The following is an 18,808-nucleotide window of genomic DNA, read 5'->3' as shown; positions in this document are numbered from 1 at the left end:
ATTTTTCTGAAAGGTGCAGATGTGGAAAAGGGCGAACGAAAACAATACCATTGAATAGAGAGGAGAACCGAAGAATCAAACAGTCGAAGCACGGAGAGAAGGCACACACATCCGAACCAAACAGCAGAGAGAAAACAATTGTGAATCAAAAGACTTCTTCGAGAAAAACAACTTGCACAACTCCGGACCCAACACTAGATGACACAACTATGCAGAGTACAGGTATCTATAGCCACACATGCCAACGAACCTACGTTTTCCACCAGAGGAAAAAATATGCATGCAACCAAGTTCAGATAACCATAGTTTTTCTGCATAGTGTGCTTTCAAAGCTTCTTGTAGGGGTAAAGTCGGGCAGGGTCCAGGGTGCTAGATGCAGAGAGTTTACCAGTTCAGGGTGTTCTGATGCTCTTTTCGGTTTTGGAGGTCAAAAATGCACTAAACTGCAGTGTTTCGGGATTTTGCTCTCGTTGGTAGGACGGAAATGCAGGATTCATTTATAACAATAACTTTGTTTCTATCCACTATGATTGTCAGCTGTCTTCTTCCACCTTTGAATTTTTAAGTCCCTTCTAGTTAATAACAGAGTCCTGTTACATGTGTTAATCAAATGCAACACACATGCTGGTGTTAGTTTATTATATTCCATAACCCACAGCGATGCTTATTACATGTGAACTTTTCCCTCTGAAGGATAATGGTATGTTTGGATTAATTGAGTTGTCAAATGTCAAATTAAAGTTGTTAAAAAACAAATTTTTTATATGTTTTAAAAAATATATAACTGTAGTAAGCTTTCCATTCAAAATGTGATGACTGTTGGGGCACTCGGGAAGACAATCACTAACTGAAAGACACCATGAAGGACTGCATTTTGGGATCCTTCAGACCTCGCCCCACCAGAAATGAATGCAAACGATGAGGAAAATCCGATAACGGGAAAAACATTAAAGGGGGCACAATTGTGCGATACTAACAGTAATAAAGAAACCCTTTATCTTAAATGCCTTTTGAGTTGACAGTGATAACCAAAATGTTCAGACATACATTTCTTTTTTACACAAAAGCTACTGTACAACCTATAAGTTAAAACATGTGTTTAATGAAATAGAAAACATAAAATGCCAAATGCCTGGGGTGAAGTATAAATAAATGCACTGTGGTTTCACAGGTCCACAATAACAAGGAACAAAGAAGAACGAAGACGTGTAACCATTGCAAGATGGGAAACTTTATTTTTTTCCTTTGTTGCGTGACCAGAGGGCTAAATTGCACTGGAATGCTCATTGAACTTAGCAATTAGAATGTTACTGGAGGTGCTTTAGGATCTTTTTTAGGATCTTGTTTGCATTTAGTCCATTTCCACAAGCTAAAAACAAACAGTCTCTTAACAGCGATCATGATATATAATATTGTACACCATAAATTACATTTTAAACAATGCACTCATTTATCAGATGTCAATAGTTCTAGATATTTTTTGGCACAACAGCTTAACAGTTGTTGAGAACATAGGTAATGCACTGGTGTGAAAGATAAAGCTATCTTTTCTCAGTTCACAAGGAATATCCTACTTCCAAGCTGTGGGTACCTTGCCAATTAGCACAGAGATCTGAACTCTCTTCAAATCAGAGTTTTATGCAGCCAGTACAGAGTATATGGCCACATCTGCAGTCAAATCCCTACTTTGAAATTGCAGCCTGCAGCTGCGTTGATTTTAAGCAATGGTCAGAGACAGGTGAAGGGTGCTGTCAATAGGAGACAGAACAGACTAGGAAAAACGGTCACTGCAAATGAAATGTTATTCTATGCTACACAGTTCATTCTTCCCAATTTCAAATTATTTGGGTTCTTTCCACAGCACGAGCAAAAATAAAAGGAGGAGCGCAAAAGGAGGTTTGGGCAGAGATGAGCCCATTGCCTTAATGGTGCACCAGCTCCAAGAGAAGCATCAAAGACTATAGAGCGTAAAGAGAATGCGTGGGGTAGACAATGCCCCTGCCTTGTAAATCACTCCATGAAGTCGCCTAACCACTGGCAGAATTTACTTTGACATTCAATGGAAGAAATTTCCCTTGGAGTGCATTGAAAGGAATATGCAGGAGATTAATCTTTTGGCTTGCCTGAATCTGTCCTGCTACAGGTAATATAGTATAAATCACCTACAACGTCCTATGTAGAGATATCTGAAACACACTGCTCATCAATGCTGTGCAAAGCATCTATAAACGAGTAAGACAGTGGGGACAAAAAGAAAAAACTGTGTGAAAATATATATGTGCATTAGACTTTACCTGTCAGCTTGTGTTCTGCTCACTACCTTTTCCCTGATGGAAATTGTGCAAAGATCTTCCAGCTCTCTAATGTGTCCTGGAGATGATATGGTTTCAAGAAGATTGTTTTCCATGAAAATTCTGTAACTAGTCCGCAATCCGCCAACCTACCTTCAATACCTCTCCAATACATTCACAATTTAAATATAGAGAACTCTGTTCAGCACCATTTTGTGGGGCTCTCCTGTTTAGTCCGTCCTGCCATGGGAGACAACCCAATTTCTAAAGTTCATTGTAGGTCTGCAATTCAATGTACAAACTGATTCCAATGAACAGGGTGAAACGGATATTCTCAAGAGATGATTTTTTGGGAAACTGAGAGTCCAACAAGTTGTCAGAGTTGAACAGCCAGCTCCAGATAGCACTCCATTGCCAGGCAGGTGCCCAAACATTCATTGTAACCAATCTGTTGCAGCCGCAAGGAAGAGCAATATTGGAGCCAGTATTTTGGTAGTACATTGTGGTACTGCATTTAGGCCAAATGTCAGAGTTTTCTGCAGACATTACAGGTTCCACAAAATGAACTTGACGATCTGCATTCGGCCAGCTGGGAAGCATGTTGAAGCATGTGTGTTCTCAAGCAACCCGAGTAGAACCAGTTGTTGATCTGTATTACAGCGTCAGCAGACTCGAGATGCCTTTTCAACTTCAGATGGGAAACAAAATGTTTAAGTCGTGTAAATCCCATACTGGGCAATGGCAATCCTAAAGTAAAACTTGGGATTAGTATATCTGCTCTTTGTCAGAGGGTGAAACCAGCTCAATGATCCCTAATAGGTTTAGCCTCTGTTTCTTGCAGAAGCCCCATGACAACGGACTGAGGAAAAGCCTATATCTGTGGCATTTGAGAGTTGTAAAGAATAGACATGGTGAACTTTGGAGGATTAGAGACATTTGCTTAGAAGGGGAAGCCTTGTCCTATTATCCTACGAAATTGCTTTCATCTCCAGCAATGGAATTGAAGGCAATGGATAGCACTAACCAATTATGTCACTGGGACTTCAGTTGAGATGAGGAGTGAGTCTAGTTTTCTTACTTATCTTTCTCCTCTTGGACAGCAACACCCAAAAACAGAAAGCAGAGGCACTAGCCAAAGACGTATGGCTGAATGGTGTCCCTAACTTTGAAAGACTGGAAAGTCTTGACTTTTTCCAAGGAGGTTAGGTTTGCTGCTGGTACACATTGGATTAAAATGAGTGAGTCAAACATGCCAGCACAACCCCTGACCTGTAGGCACATCTCACCTGTAGACAAATAGATTTTCAACCACCCTTCCAGTGAAATGAAAGACAGGTTCATGGTACTAGGAGCAATGCCAGTGAAGACCCTGAGAATCAATAGATTCTTGCTTTGTTGCCTCTTAGCCCAGACCGTACACAAATATGCTTTTCTTTAGGGCAAGGTGAAGGCATGTGAATCAGGCAGTAAAACATTTGCAGACCCTAACAAAGAGAGCAATGGAATTAACTTTAACTAGAGTAAACTGGACTGGTATACCAGCTTTCCTTATTATTGACATGCTTCCTGGTTATTCAGATTTCATAACAAAAAGGCTGCCACTAAAGACACACAGGAATACAAAGATGATGTTATCCTTACGGGACCCAGATTTGTCCAAAGACTCTGGGATTACAGGCTTCGAGTGGCAACACATGGCATTATTTAGTAGACAATTAAGAAAGAGTCGCCAGTGCATAGATTCACTCACTAATGACCAAACAAGACTGTCTCATGAACACTACTTATAGCGATGTGATCAAGAGCAAGAAGAATCTCAGTCTCAGATCATTATCAAACCCAGCCACCCTCAGACGTATGTGAAGAGATGTCATACCTACAGGGATCAGGAAGGCTGGTGGAGACTAAATATAAGCTAGTGCCAAATGTATCCGCGTTAGAGGTGCCAGGAGTACCTATTAACAGATGGTCCATGTTCAGCCAACTCAGAGACTGGAACTAGTAGCTGCTACAGATGAGGACCCGAACCATGCGCTGCATCTCTACCAGTAATGGCACCCAAGAGAAAAACAAAGTGATATAGCCGCAAGTGGATTAGAAATTCAGCAGTCTACAGTCTAACACTCTGAATGGTACATAGTGCTGTAAGAAATGTAGGGTATCTACTTTGCAAGATGGCTTTTACTGGGAGAGGGATAGACACAGTGATTGTGCTGGCTGCATCTACTTCAGGCAGCCAACCCATTAAAGAGGATGAGATTTTCCGCTCTAAGGACCTAGTAAGTCTACTCTAGGGTGTTTGCCTTCAATCTACAGGATTTGAGGAGGAAAAAGAGAGAGTGATGTCACATAGGCCTGAGACTGGAATTCTGGGTCTAAGAACCAAATAATAACCCACTCAAGCTGGTGCAGGCTGCAGATGTTGAAGTCAGGGAACAGTAGTTCCTTATATGTCATGTGCATACCAAACAGTCCTGTGTACTTGAAAGACTTTCCTCAATTTTATCTTGAGGAGCTGAACAGGTGCCAGCTCACATTGTGTCCGACCTGCAAATGGCAGCTTAAAAAGAGGTAAGGTACTTGGGTGCAGTGCCTCATAGACAGAACAGATGCTTCATGTAATATGTGATTTCTGACCGCCCATTTACCTCTAAAAAACGGAACTGAGGAACATAAGCAACTGCATAGTGAAAAAAAGGGCCACATGTACGTTCTCATGCATATGCGGTATCATGCATGCAAAGGTCTAAATTGTAGCGTTTACAGCTTTAAAAACAACATTTTCCTAGCCAAACATTAGAACCAGAGAAGTCACAGGCCATGCATAGGGCAGGTCTAAGATTAAGTACTGTAGAATTAACTTTGAATTCTTATAGAATAAGAATTTGCATTGCTAATACTGCCAAATCTTTTTCAAAATTTGGTGAAGTGCATTGTAAGAGATGCAGATAAGAGCATTTAAAGTAGGATGACCTATGTCCATTAACTGAAAACTATGCTCATTTAAAACCTGCTTCACAAATCGAGCAATATTTAGAACACTTTTTTAAATTCAAAATTTAATTCATAAATCATGATGAACGTGTTCGAGCAACTGAATCAATCCATTAACCTGTGGCAACAGGTAAAGACAGGACAGGATAAGATATGTAATAACCTAGCCCTTTCATATCCAATGTTAATCGCCTACAAGAAGATCAACTGAAGGCACCAAATGTATGCAGAATTGGACAATTACACTATTTTCAGCCGTATGGTAATCTCTGAAATAATGTGAAACAAGACTGTATCTAACAAATACATTCAAGGTCAAAGAATCATAGTAGGTAAAACACTGAATCCGAACCCAACATGTAAAAGGTGTCACACATTAAGTTAGCAGCTGAGCACCAATCAAATGTAAACAGAATAACATAAAAAAATATAAAACGGATATCAGAGGAAAAAAAGATTGTCAGTGTTTATAATTCCTCACAGCCAGACCTCTATGTTGTGCATGAGCCACAGCTCAAGGCGAAAACAATTGCTGCTGTAGTATCTTACAGTGTGAGGTCAGTGCATATTTACATATAAAAATAAACTTTAGATTTCCCAGTATAAAAAGAATAGCATGAAGGTAAAGAAAAATAAGTAGATAAACACTGGACGAGGCAACAACAAATAGCTACCACCTCTGCATTCTAAGGTTCCCCATTTTTATTAGTACATGGCTATAACTATGTAAATATTTTACTCTTGTATCAACTGTATTAAAAATATGAAAGTCCTTGGATGATGAATTGGAATGCACTAAAACTGAAAAAACTATTTACAACTGTGCATGTCTATGTACAGGAAAGGTGCATTGTGTTCAAGATGGACTGTGACTACATATTCTAACCTTCATTTCGGTTCACCTCCTACCTTCATCAAATCATTTAAGAGCTACAGTTTTTTTATATGAAGAGATAACAATACAACATTTTAATAAAGCACCTCTTCTTTTGAAACATTGTATCCCTATTCAAAGTTTGAGGTCTTTAGCCATTAAATGATACCATTTGTAGTCTGTAAACTTCACCTCACTGCTTTAGCTATGCATAAAAGAAGGGCATTCATAGGTTGAAAAAAAATCAACACACGGCACTCCAATACATATCAATAAAGTCTACCAGAGCTGATAGATGATGACTTGCCACCTCGGGACCCACCACGCCCTTGAACCCCAGAGCCACTTCTCCCTCTTGGTCCTGGGCGTCTTCTGCTATCTTGTGGGTATCTACTTTCTCGCTCGTCTTCTCCTGCAAGTGACCAATCACTGAGTTCATCTTTTCTTTCAGATTCAGTTTCAGAGGGGTTAGACAGCTCCGAGTTTGTACCTTCCACAGTAAAGAAACAGAATCTTTAGTTAGTGAATATCACCAAATATTAGACAATATGGTACACTTGATTACATTCTGCAGGTAAAAAGTAAAGACATATCTATCTCTATATATATATATCTCTCTCTCTCTCTCTCTCTCTCTCTCTCTCTCTCTCTCTCTCTCTCTCTCTCTCTCTCTCTCTCTCTCTCTCTCTCTCTCTCTCTCTCTCTCTCTCTCTCTATATATATATATCTCTCTCTCTCTCTCTCTCTCTCTCTCTCTCTCTCTCTCTCTCTCTCTCTCTCTATATATATATATATATATATATATATATACATACACACACACACTTTAATGAGAGTAAGAGCCAGCTATCGTTATTCTAGAAAACTCCACGAGATACATGATCAATAGAATATTAGGTTACGTGAGAAATCAAAAAAGGCGTTCAACATCTGCGTGTACTGTGTATTCTTTCCTCCCGTTCCCACAAGTTTTTAACAATATCATAACCAATGTGTTTGCAAGCTGTGCCTAATCAGGTTAATGCTCATCTTGCAAAATGATACATTTAATTTTAAGGTGACTTAGTTACACCTAGTCCCCGCTCCCTTTCCCAATGAACAGGTTACTTTCCTTCGGTAATGAACTATCTACTAGATAACTCAATATATCTACAGATTGCTCAACTTCTGAATACTCCCCAGGTGTCGGACTGAATCTTGAAACTTTTAAAGCAGTATCCCTGCACGTTGGTAGGTTACATAGTGTGGATCCATGAAAATGTTGTTTCTCTCTCGTAGTGATGCGCAAAACATAATAGAGATGCCACTAATGTGCACTCATGTCCTGTACTTTCTGGGACGCCTGCATCCCAAATGCAAAGCCCAATAGCAAATTCCCTCTGACCAGGTTGCAGATCTCTATACTCGAGACCTTTTTAGGTGGAAAAGAGCCCAGTTCACAGAACAGGGAGGATTGGTGAGGAATCTGTGGTTAGATAGAGCATCATCCAGACAGCGCATTGCCACCTGGCATGCTTGATCAACAGAATGCAGGAGGCCATCAGTCCCAACAGCTTCAGGTCATTCTCAATGAGCACCTGGTCTCTCCGTTCCAGTGGAAAAACACAAAACTGCACCATGTACAGAATGGCTCTGATGAAGGGGAACATCTATGAAGGACTAATGTATAACACTGGCACGTTGACAACGAACACCAATGGAGTGAGGTGGTGGGTGACAACTACATGGGCCTAGCCCACCTTCAGCAGGTAGAGGAAGACTGGAACCTCTGACCTTTGAAGATGTGTTGCAATCACCACCATTACTTTTGTGAACACCGGAGGGTCACTGGTGAGGCCCAAGGGAAGCTAGTGAACTGAAAATGCTTCTGCTTCACTGCAAACTGCAGACAGTGTCGGTGGGCCTGCAAGGCCCGGAATGTGGAGATTAGCATCCTGCAGGTCCACCACTACCATCCAGTCTCCAGGTCTGAGGGCAGACAAGGCTTAGGCCAAGTTGAGCATCTTGAGTTTATCCTTCCACGGGAAAGCATGATAGGGTGAAGGTCTAAAATAGGACAAAAGCCTCCATCCTTCTTCGGCACCAGAAAGTAACGGATGTGACATCCGAAGCCTACTTCTGATGCCGACACTCATTTATGGCCTCTTTGGCCAGAAAAGCCTACACTTCCTGCTTTAGGAGGGATAGCTGTTTCTCAGTCAGTCGTTCTGAGGATGGTGGGAAGTGTGGTAGGGTGAAAAGAAATGGTAAAGTCTAACACCATTGGACAATATGTAGCACCCAGTGGTCCGAAGTTATTGCCTGTCGCCCTGGAAGAAAATATTGAATCGTGCATCTGAAAAATTGGCAGTGTGCCTTGAAGGGCACACTAAGAAGGTTCTGAGACTCTAGTAGATAGGTAGAAGACTCTGCTGCACATGTCCTTGCTGTCCACATGGTCAGTTGGTAACAAGGCCTCAAAAAGCTGGCCATGGCGAACCTGATGGTGACAGTCGTACCATAGCCAAGGAGGTGCAAAACTGTTGGTGTGGCGGGTGAACAGGCCAAAGAGCAGGTTGTGGCTGTACTGTCCTTAAAGCGCCTAAGGGCAGAGTCTGCCTTATCACCAATAAGGCAAAAACCATGGAATGGCACATCCATTAATGTAGAATGGAAGTCCCTGGAGAGATGTGCCTCCTGAGAGCCACCCTGGTGCCAACTGCCATGCCTAGGCAAGCCGAAGGTGTCCAAGCCACAGTGGAAGGTAGATTTTGCCACGGGATGACCATCTGGATTACTCTACATACCAGGGGGACCCTAGTGCTCAGGGATAACTGCCAAGACTTGACGACTGAGTCCGAAAGGGCAAGGGAATAATACCCCAAGCAGGGCCATTAATCTTCAGCTCCATAGTGGGTAACAGGAGGTCAAGAACCTTGGCAGCCCTTCGCATGACCATGGTGAAGGAGGCACTTCCTTCCCTGGAAGGGCGGTAGGTGATAATAGCCAGGTGTCTAGGAAACTGCTGTCCTTAAAATCTTCATACCAATTGTCATCATTGCATGATTGGCCAAATTCATTCCGCATCACATGCAGTGTTGTTAGAATCTGCTCCAAATAAAGTATGGAGGGTTTGAGTTCATACTGAAGGCAGGGGCTAAGTCCTGGAGTCTGTTGGGTTGCCCAGAGGATGCAGCCCACGAGGTCCAGGATGAAGCCTTGGGCACAGTCAAATTTGCACCAACTCGGGGTGAGAAAGCATACTAAGTTGGCTTTATCATCCGGCATTGATGCTCCAAGGTATGGCATGAGTCACTGCCCCACATTCATAGACAGAAGCAAAGCCAGTGCTGAGCCCACAGCAGTTCCAGCGGTTCCAGCTGGCACAGAGGGCAAACCCACCAGAAGATTCCCATGTGAAGGCCCTCATGGGTTCTTATGGCCAGAGGTGCAGTCTGTAGTATGCCACAGAACTGCATCATGGCTGTATGGAATTGTTCGAGTTAATGCAGCTTTGCAGACTACCCCACTAAGTAGGGGTTTCTCAGGAAAAGACTCCGAATCAGCCCCGTTTGGGCGGTGGGGGGTTAGGGGGAACTGTGGGCGCACGTGGACATCCTCTCATCTTCTCATGAGGAGAGGGGCTTTTAAGATTTTTCTTCAACATAACCTAAGACTTCAACATCAACAATGATAGGCCATGGAACCCACTTCAGGAGCTTCCCTTTAACTGGTCGCACCTTTGAGTCTTCTGATGCTTGGCGACAGAGCATTACCTATGGTAATTACCGGGGGTAATGATACAACTGGTGATATCTCCAAAATGGCTGACACGTCCGAAATAGCGTTAGCTACTATAGAGGTATTTGCCCATGTAACTACCTGAGACAAAGAAGTCTATACGTGAAGCGGTACCATAACACTTAGAGTGACATATTGACGAGCTGATATGTCATTTACACCCCAGGGGTCTATTAAAGTGTAATCCTGAATCAGGGTAGTTAACGTGCAAATTGATTTGGGCTTGTTTAATCATTACGTATCAAGGGCCATATTCTAAATTAGGTTAAAATAACCCCAATCATCAAGTACCCTGACGCTTGTTGATTAACAGAATTAAGTTCTTCCAAGGAGGAGGGTGAATCCTCAATGGTGGCCATAATAACTTATGAAATTTCTTAAATTTGATTAGGAATTGTAACTCTAACCCAAATCCATCTGGCTGCCAGATCACGCACAACACCCAGAATTTCGGCCTGAGCTGCGGATGCAATCAACATTGCTACGCCAAGGTGTGCTGCCTGAGAGGAGGCAAAGTACGAATATTGGATATACGTGGTTGATGTCTTTTAGGTGCGCTTCTTGTAGGAAGATTACATCAGCTGTTAACGATCTAAGCAATGCTAGTATACCATGGCATTTTAGTCTATTATTTAAGCTGTTGACATTACATGAAGTGATCTTCAAATTAATATGAGACATTACATCAAGTATATACCATTGCAAAGATCCTGCAGCATATTTGAAACATTTTCATCCCCCACTACACTTTCTTCACGCATGCCCCCCTTCCAACAACCCTGACAAATCCCTCACCCTCCTCCTGACACCCCCCCCAGAGCCCAATCTGTCATAGGCTCCTTTCCAAACAACAGAACCACAGCCTCCCACACCTACCCCTATTCCTTGAGATAGTGCCTTGTTATGGCACTAAATACCACCTTGGCCCACCAAGAGGGTCTTGCTGAAAGAATAGAAAAAGCAGTGTATTATGTGCTGAATTACCAAAGATTGTGGCCTCCCCTCCACCTGACCGTCTCACTTTCCCTCCACCGCCCAGCTGCTGGATTGAGTACAAAGAGTCTCTTGCTTGCACCACAGAACAGAAAATATGTGACTCTCCTTTAAAGAGAACATTAAGTCTTGCCTGCTGAACGATGCCTGCCGGGTGCCAGCATTTTAAAAATACTTGATCAAATCCTTAAATTTTCATCAGTGTCGGGCTGAAAGAGGAGACATATCAGAATTTTTTTTTAAAGGGGAAATGCCCCCATGATTTGAAAAATGTTTGGCTTTAATAGCTCTAGAGAGGATCTGTTCTTTAATATGATAATCTCCGACGTTTACCAGTAGAGTCCGTGGATATTTGGCAGTAGGGGACAGAACCGCAGGTACTCTGTGGGTCTGCATGATGGTAAGATGCAATTTTTGAGCTGCTGCTTCCGGATAGATGTGCTTAAGGTCTGAAATTAAGTCAGCAGGTGTCTACCCAGGTTCGCGACCTGCAGGTACCCCTGTGAATTTAAGATTTGAGCGGCGCGATCTATTTTCAGCATCATTGATTCTTATCTGTAAATCAGTCAGCTCTGCTTGGAGCTTAACCACGGAGGTGTCGAGCTGGGTCCTGCCATCTTCTAAGTCCAATATGCGCTATTCAGCCTCAGTAGCCGCTGTATGTTATTATTAAAAATTAACTGTTCTGTTTTTTAATTTGCCACCTCTTGTGAGGCTTTCATTGCTTTAATTTCACTCAGGATTTGATGAAGAACTTCAGTTGCGGAAGTGCACTTATGATCTGCCTCATCCGCTTGTGAAGCAGATGAAGGATATCCGGAATAAGTGGGAGCAGAGGCCAACACCTTCTGCGTTCTCTGCTGCCTTTCCAGCAGTGCAAGTGCTAAAGGGATTGGTGCATGCATGGAAGGACCGCGAATATTCACCTCAGGTCGGGAATCTAGCTTCGAATTCCATACGCAAGGTACTGAGTTGCATCTAGTCTGATCCTTAACAGGAGCGGACTCCTTTGAAGAGTCCTTAGGACCAGCTAGCGCAAACAGGGTATATGTTTGACGGCTCGTTGCTCCGAGAGAGCTATTAAGACATATTTTCCCCCTTGTTTCCTCCATTCTGCAGTTGTCAATGAGTGCGGATATAAGATTTGGATCATGGTGCATCCCCCTTGAGATGGAGGGGGTGGTTTCCCCCCCTCCACACAATTTGTAGCTGATTTTTCTCAATCAGATTTACTGCCATTAAATACTTCTGGATCACCATCCTCCTCCAGACTGGTGGGGGGGCCCTTTAATCTTTTAATGTCCATAACATGTGCTCCGGGCCCTGCAAAACCATACCCTGATTCTTTGTCAAAAGAGTAATGATGAGGTTGTTTAAAATTACGTGCAGAGTTAGTGGAGATGCGCAACTTAAACTGGGAGTCACGCGTTATCCGCTTCATCATGGGTTAATATCCGCACCAAGGGCTCTCCTTGAGGGTCACAAGCCGCACCAGTGACTACGCAGGCCGCTTCCGTGACAGCAAAAGTGTCGCCCCCACCAAGCGAGACACCTATTGCTTATTGCTGGGTTGTGCTCCAAAGAGTCTGCTGACAATCCGTGCTACACCAGAGGTGAATATTCAAATCGTTATGCTCTGTAAACTCCTGCTAAAGACATCTTGGGGAGTTTCAGACAGTTGACCTGGGGATGCATTATGACCGCAGCTTGCCATTGGCTTGTAGTTTGTAATACAATTTTTCTTTCCTCCCATTTTCTGGCTTTATTGGCTTTAGGCTGTCCGTGTTCAGTTCATCCCACACAAGAGAAAGTCATGTTCACTGACTCCTTCCACGGACTCCTTTTCTGTAAACAGGACTTTAAATCTTGTTCTTATTTGTCACGTTTGATGGACATTGAAAGACCAAGCTCAAATGTCAAGCTGTGTTTTCCTGTGAGCCTTGTTATTTTGTTTTGCTTCCTGCTGACTTCAAAGTGACAGCCTTTATAGGAAACAGGAATGCAGCCTTTCTCCAAGGAGTGTGCTTGTGCCCTTTTTAAAAAAACAAATATTTTAGACATAGCCATCAGAAAAGTTATCTTGTTTTTCATCTGCACAAAACACTTGCATGTTTTTTGCACAATTCTTCTTCTTCGAGTCAACTTAATTTCTGAAACTGCCTTTTTAGGAACATAGTATAAAACCGCATTTCAGCTTCAGCGTCAACCTAACATATGGTGACCTTGGCCAATTTACACGGTTTATGGCCCATTCACTGTCAAGCACAGGATAAGATATTTTCACAAAAAGGCCAGCCACATTGTAACACAATTTAACAATGCTTGGTTTTCACTTTGATGTGTAAAACATATCCTTTATTTATGACACATGTGGCAACTCGTTTGGGATGGTAGGATAAGATTAAAGGCACTTTTTGTGAAAGCTTTTGTTTGTCTACCCACAAAACAACTGTGTGTTCCATCTGCTTCTTGACGTTTCGGGACACATACATTACTGGATATAAATATTCTCATGATACCCTTGCAGACACTAGGGCCATGATTTGGATGGTGCAGCAGGTGCAGTGGCACAAGGGCCAAAAGCTCTCGGAAACCCACCGAGCACCACTTATTGCTACACCTTGCCACTGAACAAGCTGTCCCAAGCGCAGGTACCTTACAGGCACTAGGGCCATGATCTGGATGGTGCAGCAGGTGCAGTGCACAGGGGACAAAAGCTCCAGGAAACCCACCAAGCACCAATTATAGCTATATGCTCACACTAAACAAGCAGTCACAAGCTCAGTTACCTTGCAGGCACTAGGGGCCACAGTTTAAATGGTACAGCAGTACAGGGGGAAAAAAGCTCTAGGAAACATACTGAATGCTGATTACCATATTATACTACTAAACAAGCAGCCAGGCGTGATTTTTTTATTCTTTTGTAACCATTTGTAATGACATTAATTATGTTTGACCACTGACTGTGTTTCACCACTGTGCATATTAGTTGTTCAATGTTCACCAGTAGCACATTATATTTTGTATTCGGTTTAGCTGCCTATTGGCTTTAATGTGGCGTTAGACACTGCAGTTGAGACATTGCAGATGAGCTGTGTTTTTCCACATGGTAAACCAAGCTGTGTTTTTCGTAGATTCTCTCACCGAACACTAACCATGATAAGGAAGCGCATATTTTGTGTTTTTCTCTAGGCAGCCTTAGGAAAAATGAGCATTGAAGACTTGGCCAACCTTCGACGCTTTTTTTCTTCCAACACTGACCTACAGTAGCCAGCATGTTTTGACTATTAGAAGGAAGGGCCTTTTAATCTATTAAAAGGTGTCCCTGGGCAGCAGGGAGGGGAATTTTCTGAGACTTCAGTCAGGAGTGGACGTCAGCTGTCTGACCTGCCCCGTACGGGTGAAAAATCTCTTTCTCGCAGTTGAACAGGAGTCATCAACTTGCAGGCATGAGAAAGATGACGAGCAGTGATAGGCCCTATGGTGATGAATTTGGACTTTTATTCTTTGCTTTGAAGTTATGCTATAATATAATCACATATATTTGCTGTGTACATTGCAATTGAGAATCACTTTGATATATTTTCCCTTCATTGCTGAGACTATTTTTAAACGTGTGCCTCCAACCTACTAATCTCCTCTCTCAGGAACCTCGTGGTGAAGTAATAATAAATGTCTTCTTTAAACTAAGAAGTGCATTCCAGAGATTGTTTTCAGCTCTGTCATTTGTGAAAGCAAAACACCATTGCATCCAAAGTAACATATAGCTTAAAGCAGGGGTGTGGAATTTATTAAAATATCTACTTGTCCACGGGACAGGTTGCTTCTCAAATCTACTTGTCCTGTAAAAAGATCTACTTGTCCCTTTGGTGCCATGTAGTGTGGCGCCAAATTATAGCAGCAATCTTATTATGTAAGAGCTCTGATAATAGCCGCTCTGATTATGCCAGGGCTACTACCATAGTAGGGCTTGAATACTAGCAGTTTCAATCCCTACTGTAGCAATTTCCTTATTTTTCCACCTTTCTGCAGATCTGCATACTGGGGCTGGAGGAAGCAGTAAGCAATAGTTCCAGGGCTGGAATGCCTTTGAGTCTGCAAACCTACTAACCTGCATGTTTTAAAGATTTTCACCAGCTTCTCTCTAATATTTTCCCATAATAAGAAAGGTTGGACATTTACTCCTGACAATGGCAGAATTAGAGCTTCTTCCAGGGTTGGGAAGAAAGTGGCTGGAGGGAAAATGAACTTGCAAATGCTCAATAGATTTTCACATGAGCAAATCTACACATGCGTATTTACCCATGCTAAAATACAGTTCACAAATATTTTATAGGGGTACGACACTATACCATGGGTGCACTTTCGTGACTTTCTTTAAGAATTTGGGGCCACATGTAGGTAGGTTCAGATTTGTGACCCGCAAATTGCGAGTCGCAAATCCGAATGTAGGATGGTGTCCCTGACACCATCTGAGATTCGCAAGGGCTTCGCAAATGTTCACCTCATGAATAATCATGAGGTGGGTCGCAATTTGCGACCCCCTTGCGAATGGCGGCCTCACAGGGATGGTGGCCTGCTGGAGACAGCAGACCACCATGTCTGTGACTGCTTTTCAATAAAGCAGTTTTTTTTTTTTTTTTGTAATGCTGCCCGTTTTCCTTAAAGGAAAACGAGATGCATTACAAAAACGAAAAATGAAACGTTTTCGTTTCATTTTTTTAGAGCAGGCAGTGGTCCGCAGGACCACTGCCTGCTCTGAAAAAATGTTTACAGTGACATTCACAATGGGGAAGGGGTCCCAGAGGGACCTCTTCCCTTTTGTGAAAGTGTTAGCACCCATTTGAAATGGGTGCAAACTGAGATTGGTTTGCGCCCGCATTCGCAAAACAATCCTACATTGCACTGCGAGTCGCAATTAGGAAGGGAACACCCCTTCCTAATTGCGAGTCACAAACCCGTTTTGCGATTCGGTAACCAGGTTACCGAATCACAAAACTGGGTTTGTGCATCGCAATGTGCTTTTTGCACGTCGCAAACAGCGAAAGTCGCTGTTTGCGACATGCAAAAAGCTACCTACATGTGGGTCTTGGTCCCTAATTAGGTCTGGTGTTAACAAAGACATTTTGTTTTTATTAAACTTCTATTTCTCTCTCTTTCGGCTGGCTTTACTGTGAGTGATCGCATTCTTCTCTTCCACAAGGAGCATATTGGCACACAAAGTAGTTTTGTTCAGTGTCAGGAACTACAGTGGCAATCAGTGACGTAATGAAACTGGAGGGTGCCCCTTTGCAAAGAACATGGAGGAGCCCCCTCTCCAGACTCTCTCAGGGCAGGTGCTGTGCTGAAGGGGCCCCCTGGAGGGCGGCTGCGGGGCCTTTGTAATGCCACTGGTGGCAACATGTGCTTTTAGAGTTCAAAAAAGTTTTGGGGGGTTTTTGCCAGTGTTTGTTAAAATGTTGAGGACCTGGTAGCTCCCACAACAATAAAGTGTTACAAAAGCCATGTCAAAACAAGACACGCATTGACGAAACTAAAAGACTTATACAAATATGTCAGATCAGTTGGCTTTGTCAGTGTTTGTTTATTTTCATGCTTCCCATAATCGTGTTGAAAATGGTTACACTGATTTTCCATTAGAAATATTTTTGGGAAATACTAGCATGCATCAAAACATTTTACTAAATGACACTTCATTTGCATATAATCAGAGAGCATTCTGGGAGCATTATACTTAGCCTCATAGCCTAAACTTTTCAAACATGTGTATACACGTTTTTTTTTTTTTGTACTGGAACCAACGTCAGTAGTGAAGTGTGACATTAAAACATTTATTTACAGCACTCACCCTAATAATGAAGGTTTTCAAATAATGAACCATGAATACAAGTTTGAACAGCATTATCTCTTGGAAACACATTACCTCAACTGCAGAGAGTTCCACTCTCTGTAAACAGGCAGCCAAAGGGTTTGTGCTGCAGAGGGTTGGGTCTGCTTGTCCCAAGGACAAAGTAAACATAAAATCTTGTTGCCCTTGACCCCAAACAAGATGTCCCGGGCGATAAACGCTGTAATCTATTGGACTTTTCTGTCTACCTACAAATTAAGTTACATTCAGAGCATTTATATGGCTCATTTTCACAGTTTTTGTATGGTCCTAAAATGCTTCTGAATCTGGACACAGTAACACCATTGCAAGGGCACTCTCCATTCAATAACATTAGCATTTTGAACCGTTGTAAACACTATATAAATGCTTGTAACTTAACATATGACATTCCATACCAAGCATTGGCAAAGCCAATAGGTCTCACCTATGGGCTTTGTCAATGTTTTACAGCAGTATTAGCTTCAGTGCAGCATAACTGAATATAAAAATAAAGCACTACAACGCCAACAATGCTGGCTGTGTCATACAGCTTTTTTTAACATTGCTTTCAGCCATTGTCTATTGTGCACCCTCTTTAATATCCCTATTCCCCTTCCTCCTCCTGTGCCATCAGTGCTGAGCGCAGATTTGCATGCATTCGACACTGTTGACAGGGAAGGAAACTGGTAGGCTCCCCCAACATTTGATTCTACAGGCTAGGTGTCTTGAGTCGAATACACTGGGCCTATTGAGCCTCCTCTCAAACAAAGCTTCAGTATATACAACTCAAATTATCTTATTTAAACAGGATGTGTGGTAGCCAGCACATGCTTGGTTAATGATGGATCAATCATGTAGGCTCATGGACCTAAGGTCCTTTACTGGGTTTCACAACATTCACTTGGCGATCTGTATGTTGGCTGTTTGCCTCATAATATCTACATTCCCCAGAATGTGTCACATTTGTTCACAAGGCTGCAAGATCTCCATAAAATGTTAACCACTGCAGCCACTAACCTAATTGTATAGGTTCACATGAATCAAATGTTTAATGCATGCCCATCACAAAAGATGAAATCCGGCAAATGCAACAGTGAGGATCAGGAGCAAAAGAAATAGAATAAATAAATAAATTTAAGGAAATCATCGAGAAAAAAGTTTCAACCTGCTCTTTTACTAGTAGAAAAGAAGAAATTAGTGCAATGTACATCACCATAACTAAGCACAGCATGAGGAGAACAACATTATGTGCACCACTATGGAAAAGCTTTTCGCTTTCAGAAATGAGTTTTATAGGTCATGCCAATCAAAGGTGTCACTAATATGGGCTTCATTTGCTACACATTCATGAAAGGGAAGAGAGAATGTTTCTACTGCTAAAAGGAAACTATCTAAGGAGTTAATTATGAACACCGACTGACTCTGGTCATGCTATATAATCCACATTGTCGACGCTGCACAATTTTACTAATGAGTAATTAATGCTTCACTAATACAAAGAACTTAAATGAATTACCATAACCAGATGTGTAGTTGGGGCCCCTTCGACCTCGACCTCTTCCGCTATATGATCTGCCGCCACGAACAGAGGAAACGGTGCTTTCGTCAGTCATATAACCTTTTTCTTTTTCAGTTCCTCGGCTGGAAGGTGGTCTGAAAGCCATACCAATCTGGCGCAACTGTTCATCTATCTGCAACCTTTCCATCCTTAATTGCTCAACTTCCTGTATTCATAGCAAAAAGCAAAAAAAGGGTATGTTTAGTTAGATTCTAACAAGAAAGGAAACAGACTTGTGTATTTAAGGACTTTTCAGACAAAGGTAGCACATTTAAGAGGATAGTGCACAAGTATAAGCGGTCAAGTCATGCACTGAAAAGAGACGGTACCTTTAAGTAAGCAATGTGGTATTCTAAAAGGACCTGCACGTTTCCAATGCTTTCCTTAGTGCCAACAAATACAAAGGGAACCATTCCCTGTTAAAAAAAAAAAAAACATGCATTAAAGGC

The 18,808-nt window shown here is 42.2% G+C and overlaps 1 protein-coding gene across 4 annotated transcripts in view; it reads right to left on the bottom strand.

The window, feature by feature from the left end:
* FXR1 (FMR1 autosomal homolog 1) overlaps nucleotides 1-18,808 on the bottom strand; it is a 274,198-nt gene that overhangs the window by 153,728 nt on the left and 101,662 nt on the right. For 2 of the 4 annotated variants that reach the window (XM_069213094.1, XM_069213097.1), the window contains exons 11-13: nucleotides 18,689-18,775; nucleotides 18,318-18,525; nucleotides 6,482-6,649 (exon numbers count right to left, since the gene is read on the bottom strand). In XM_069213094.1, the coding sequence (XP_069069195.1) occupies nucleotides 6,482-6,649; nucleotides 18,318-18,525; nucleotides 18,689-18,775 (463 nt within the window). Of the gene's footprint in view, nucleotides 1-6,442; nucleotides 6,650-18,317; nucleotides 18,526-18,688; nucleotides 18,776-18,808 lie in introns of all 4 variants that reach the window. The other 2 variants (XM_069213095.1, XM_069213093.1) reach the window with 1 other exon arrangement.

Source organism: Pleurodeles waltl, chromosome 11, assembly GCF_031143425.1.
Source record: "Pleurodeles waltl isolate 20211129_DDA chromosome 11, aPleWal1.hap1.20221129, whole genome shotgun sequence".
NCBI lineage: Eukaryota > Metazoa > Chordata > Amphibia > Caudata > Salamandridae > Pleurodeles > Pleurodeles waltl.
Note: the sequence above shows the minus strand (reverse complement) of the source record. Positions and strands in the feature narration are given on the sequence as shown.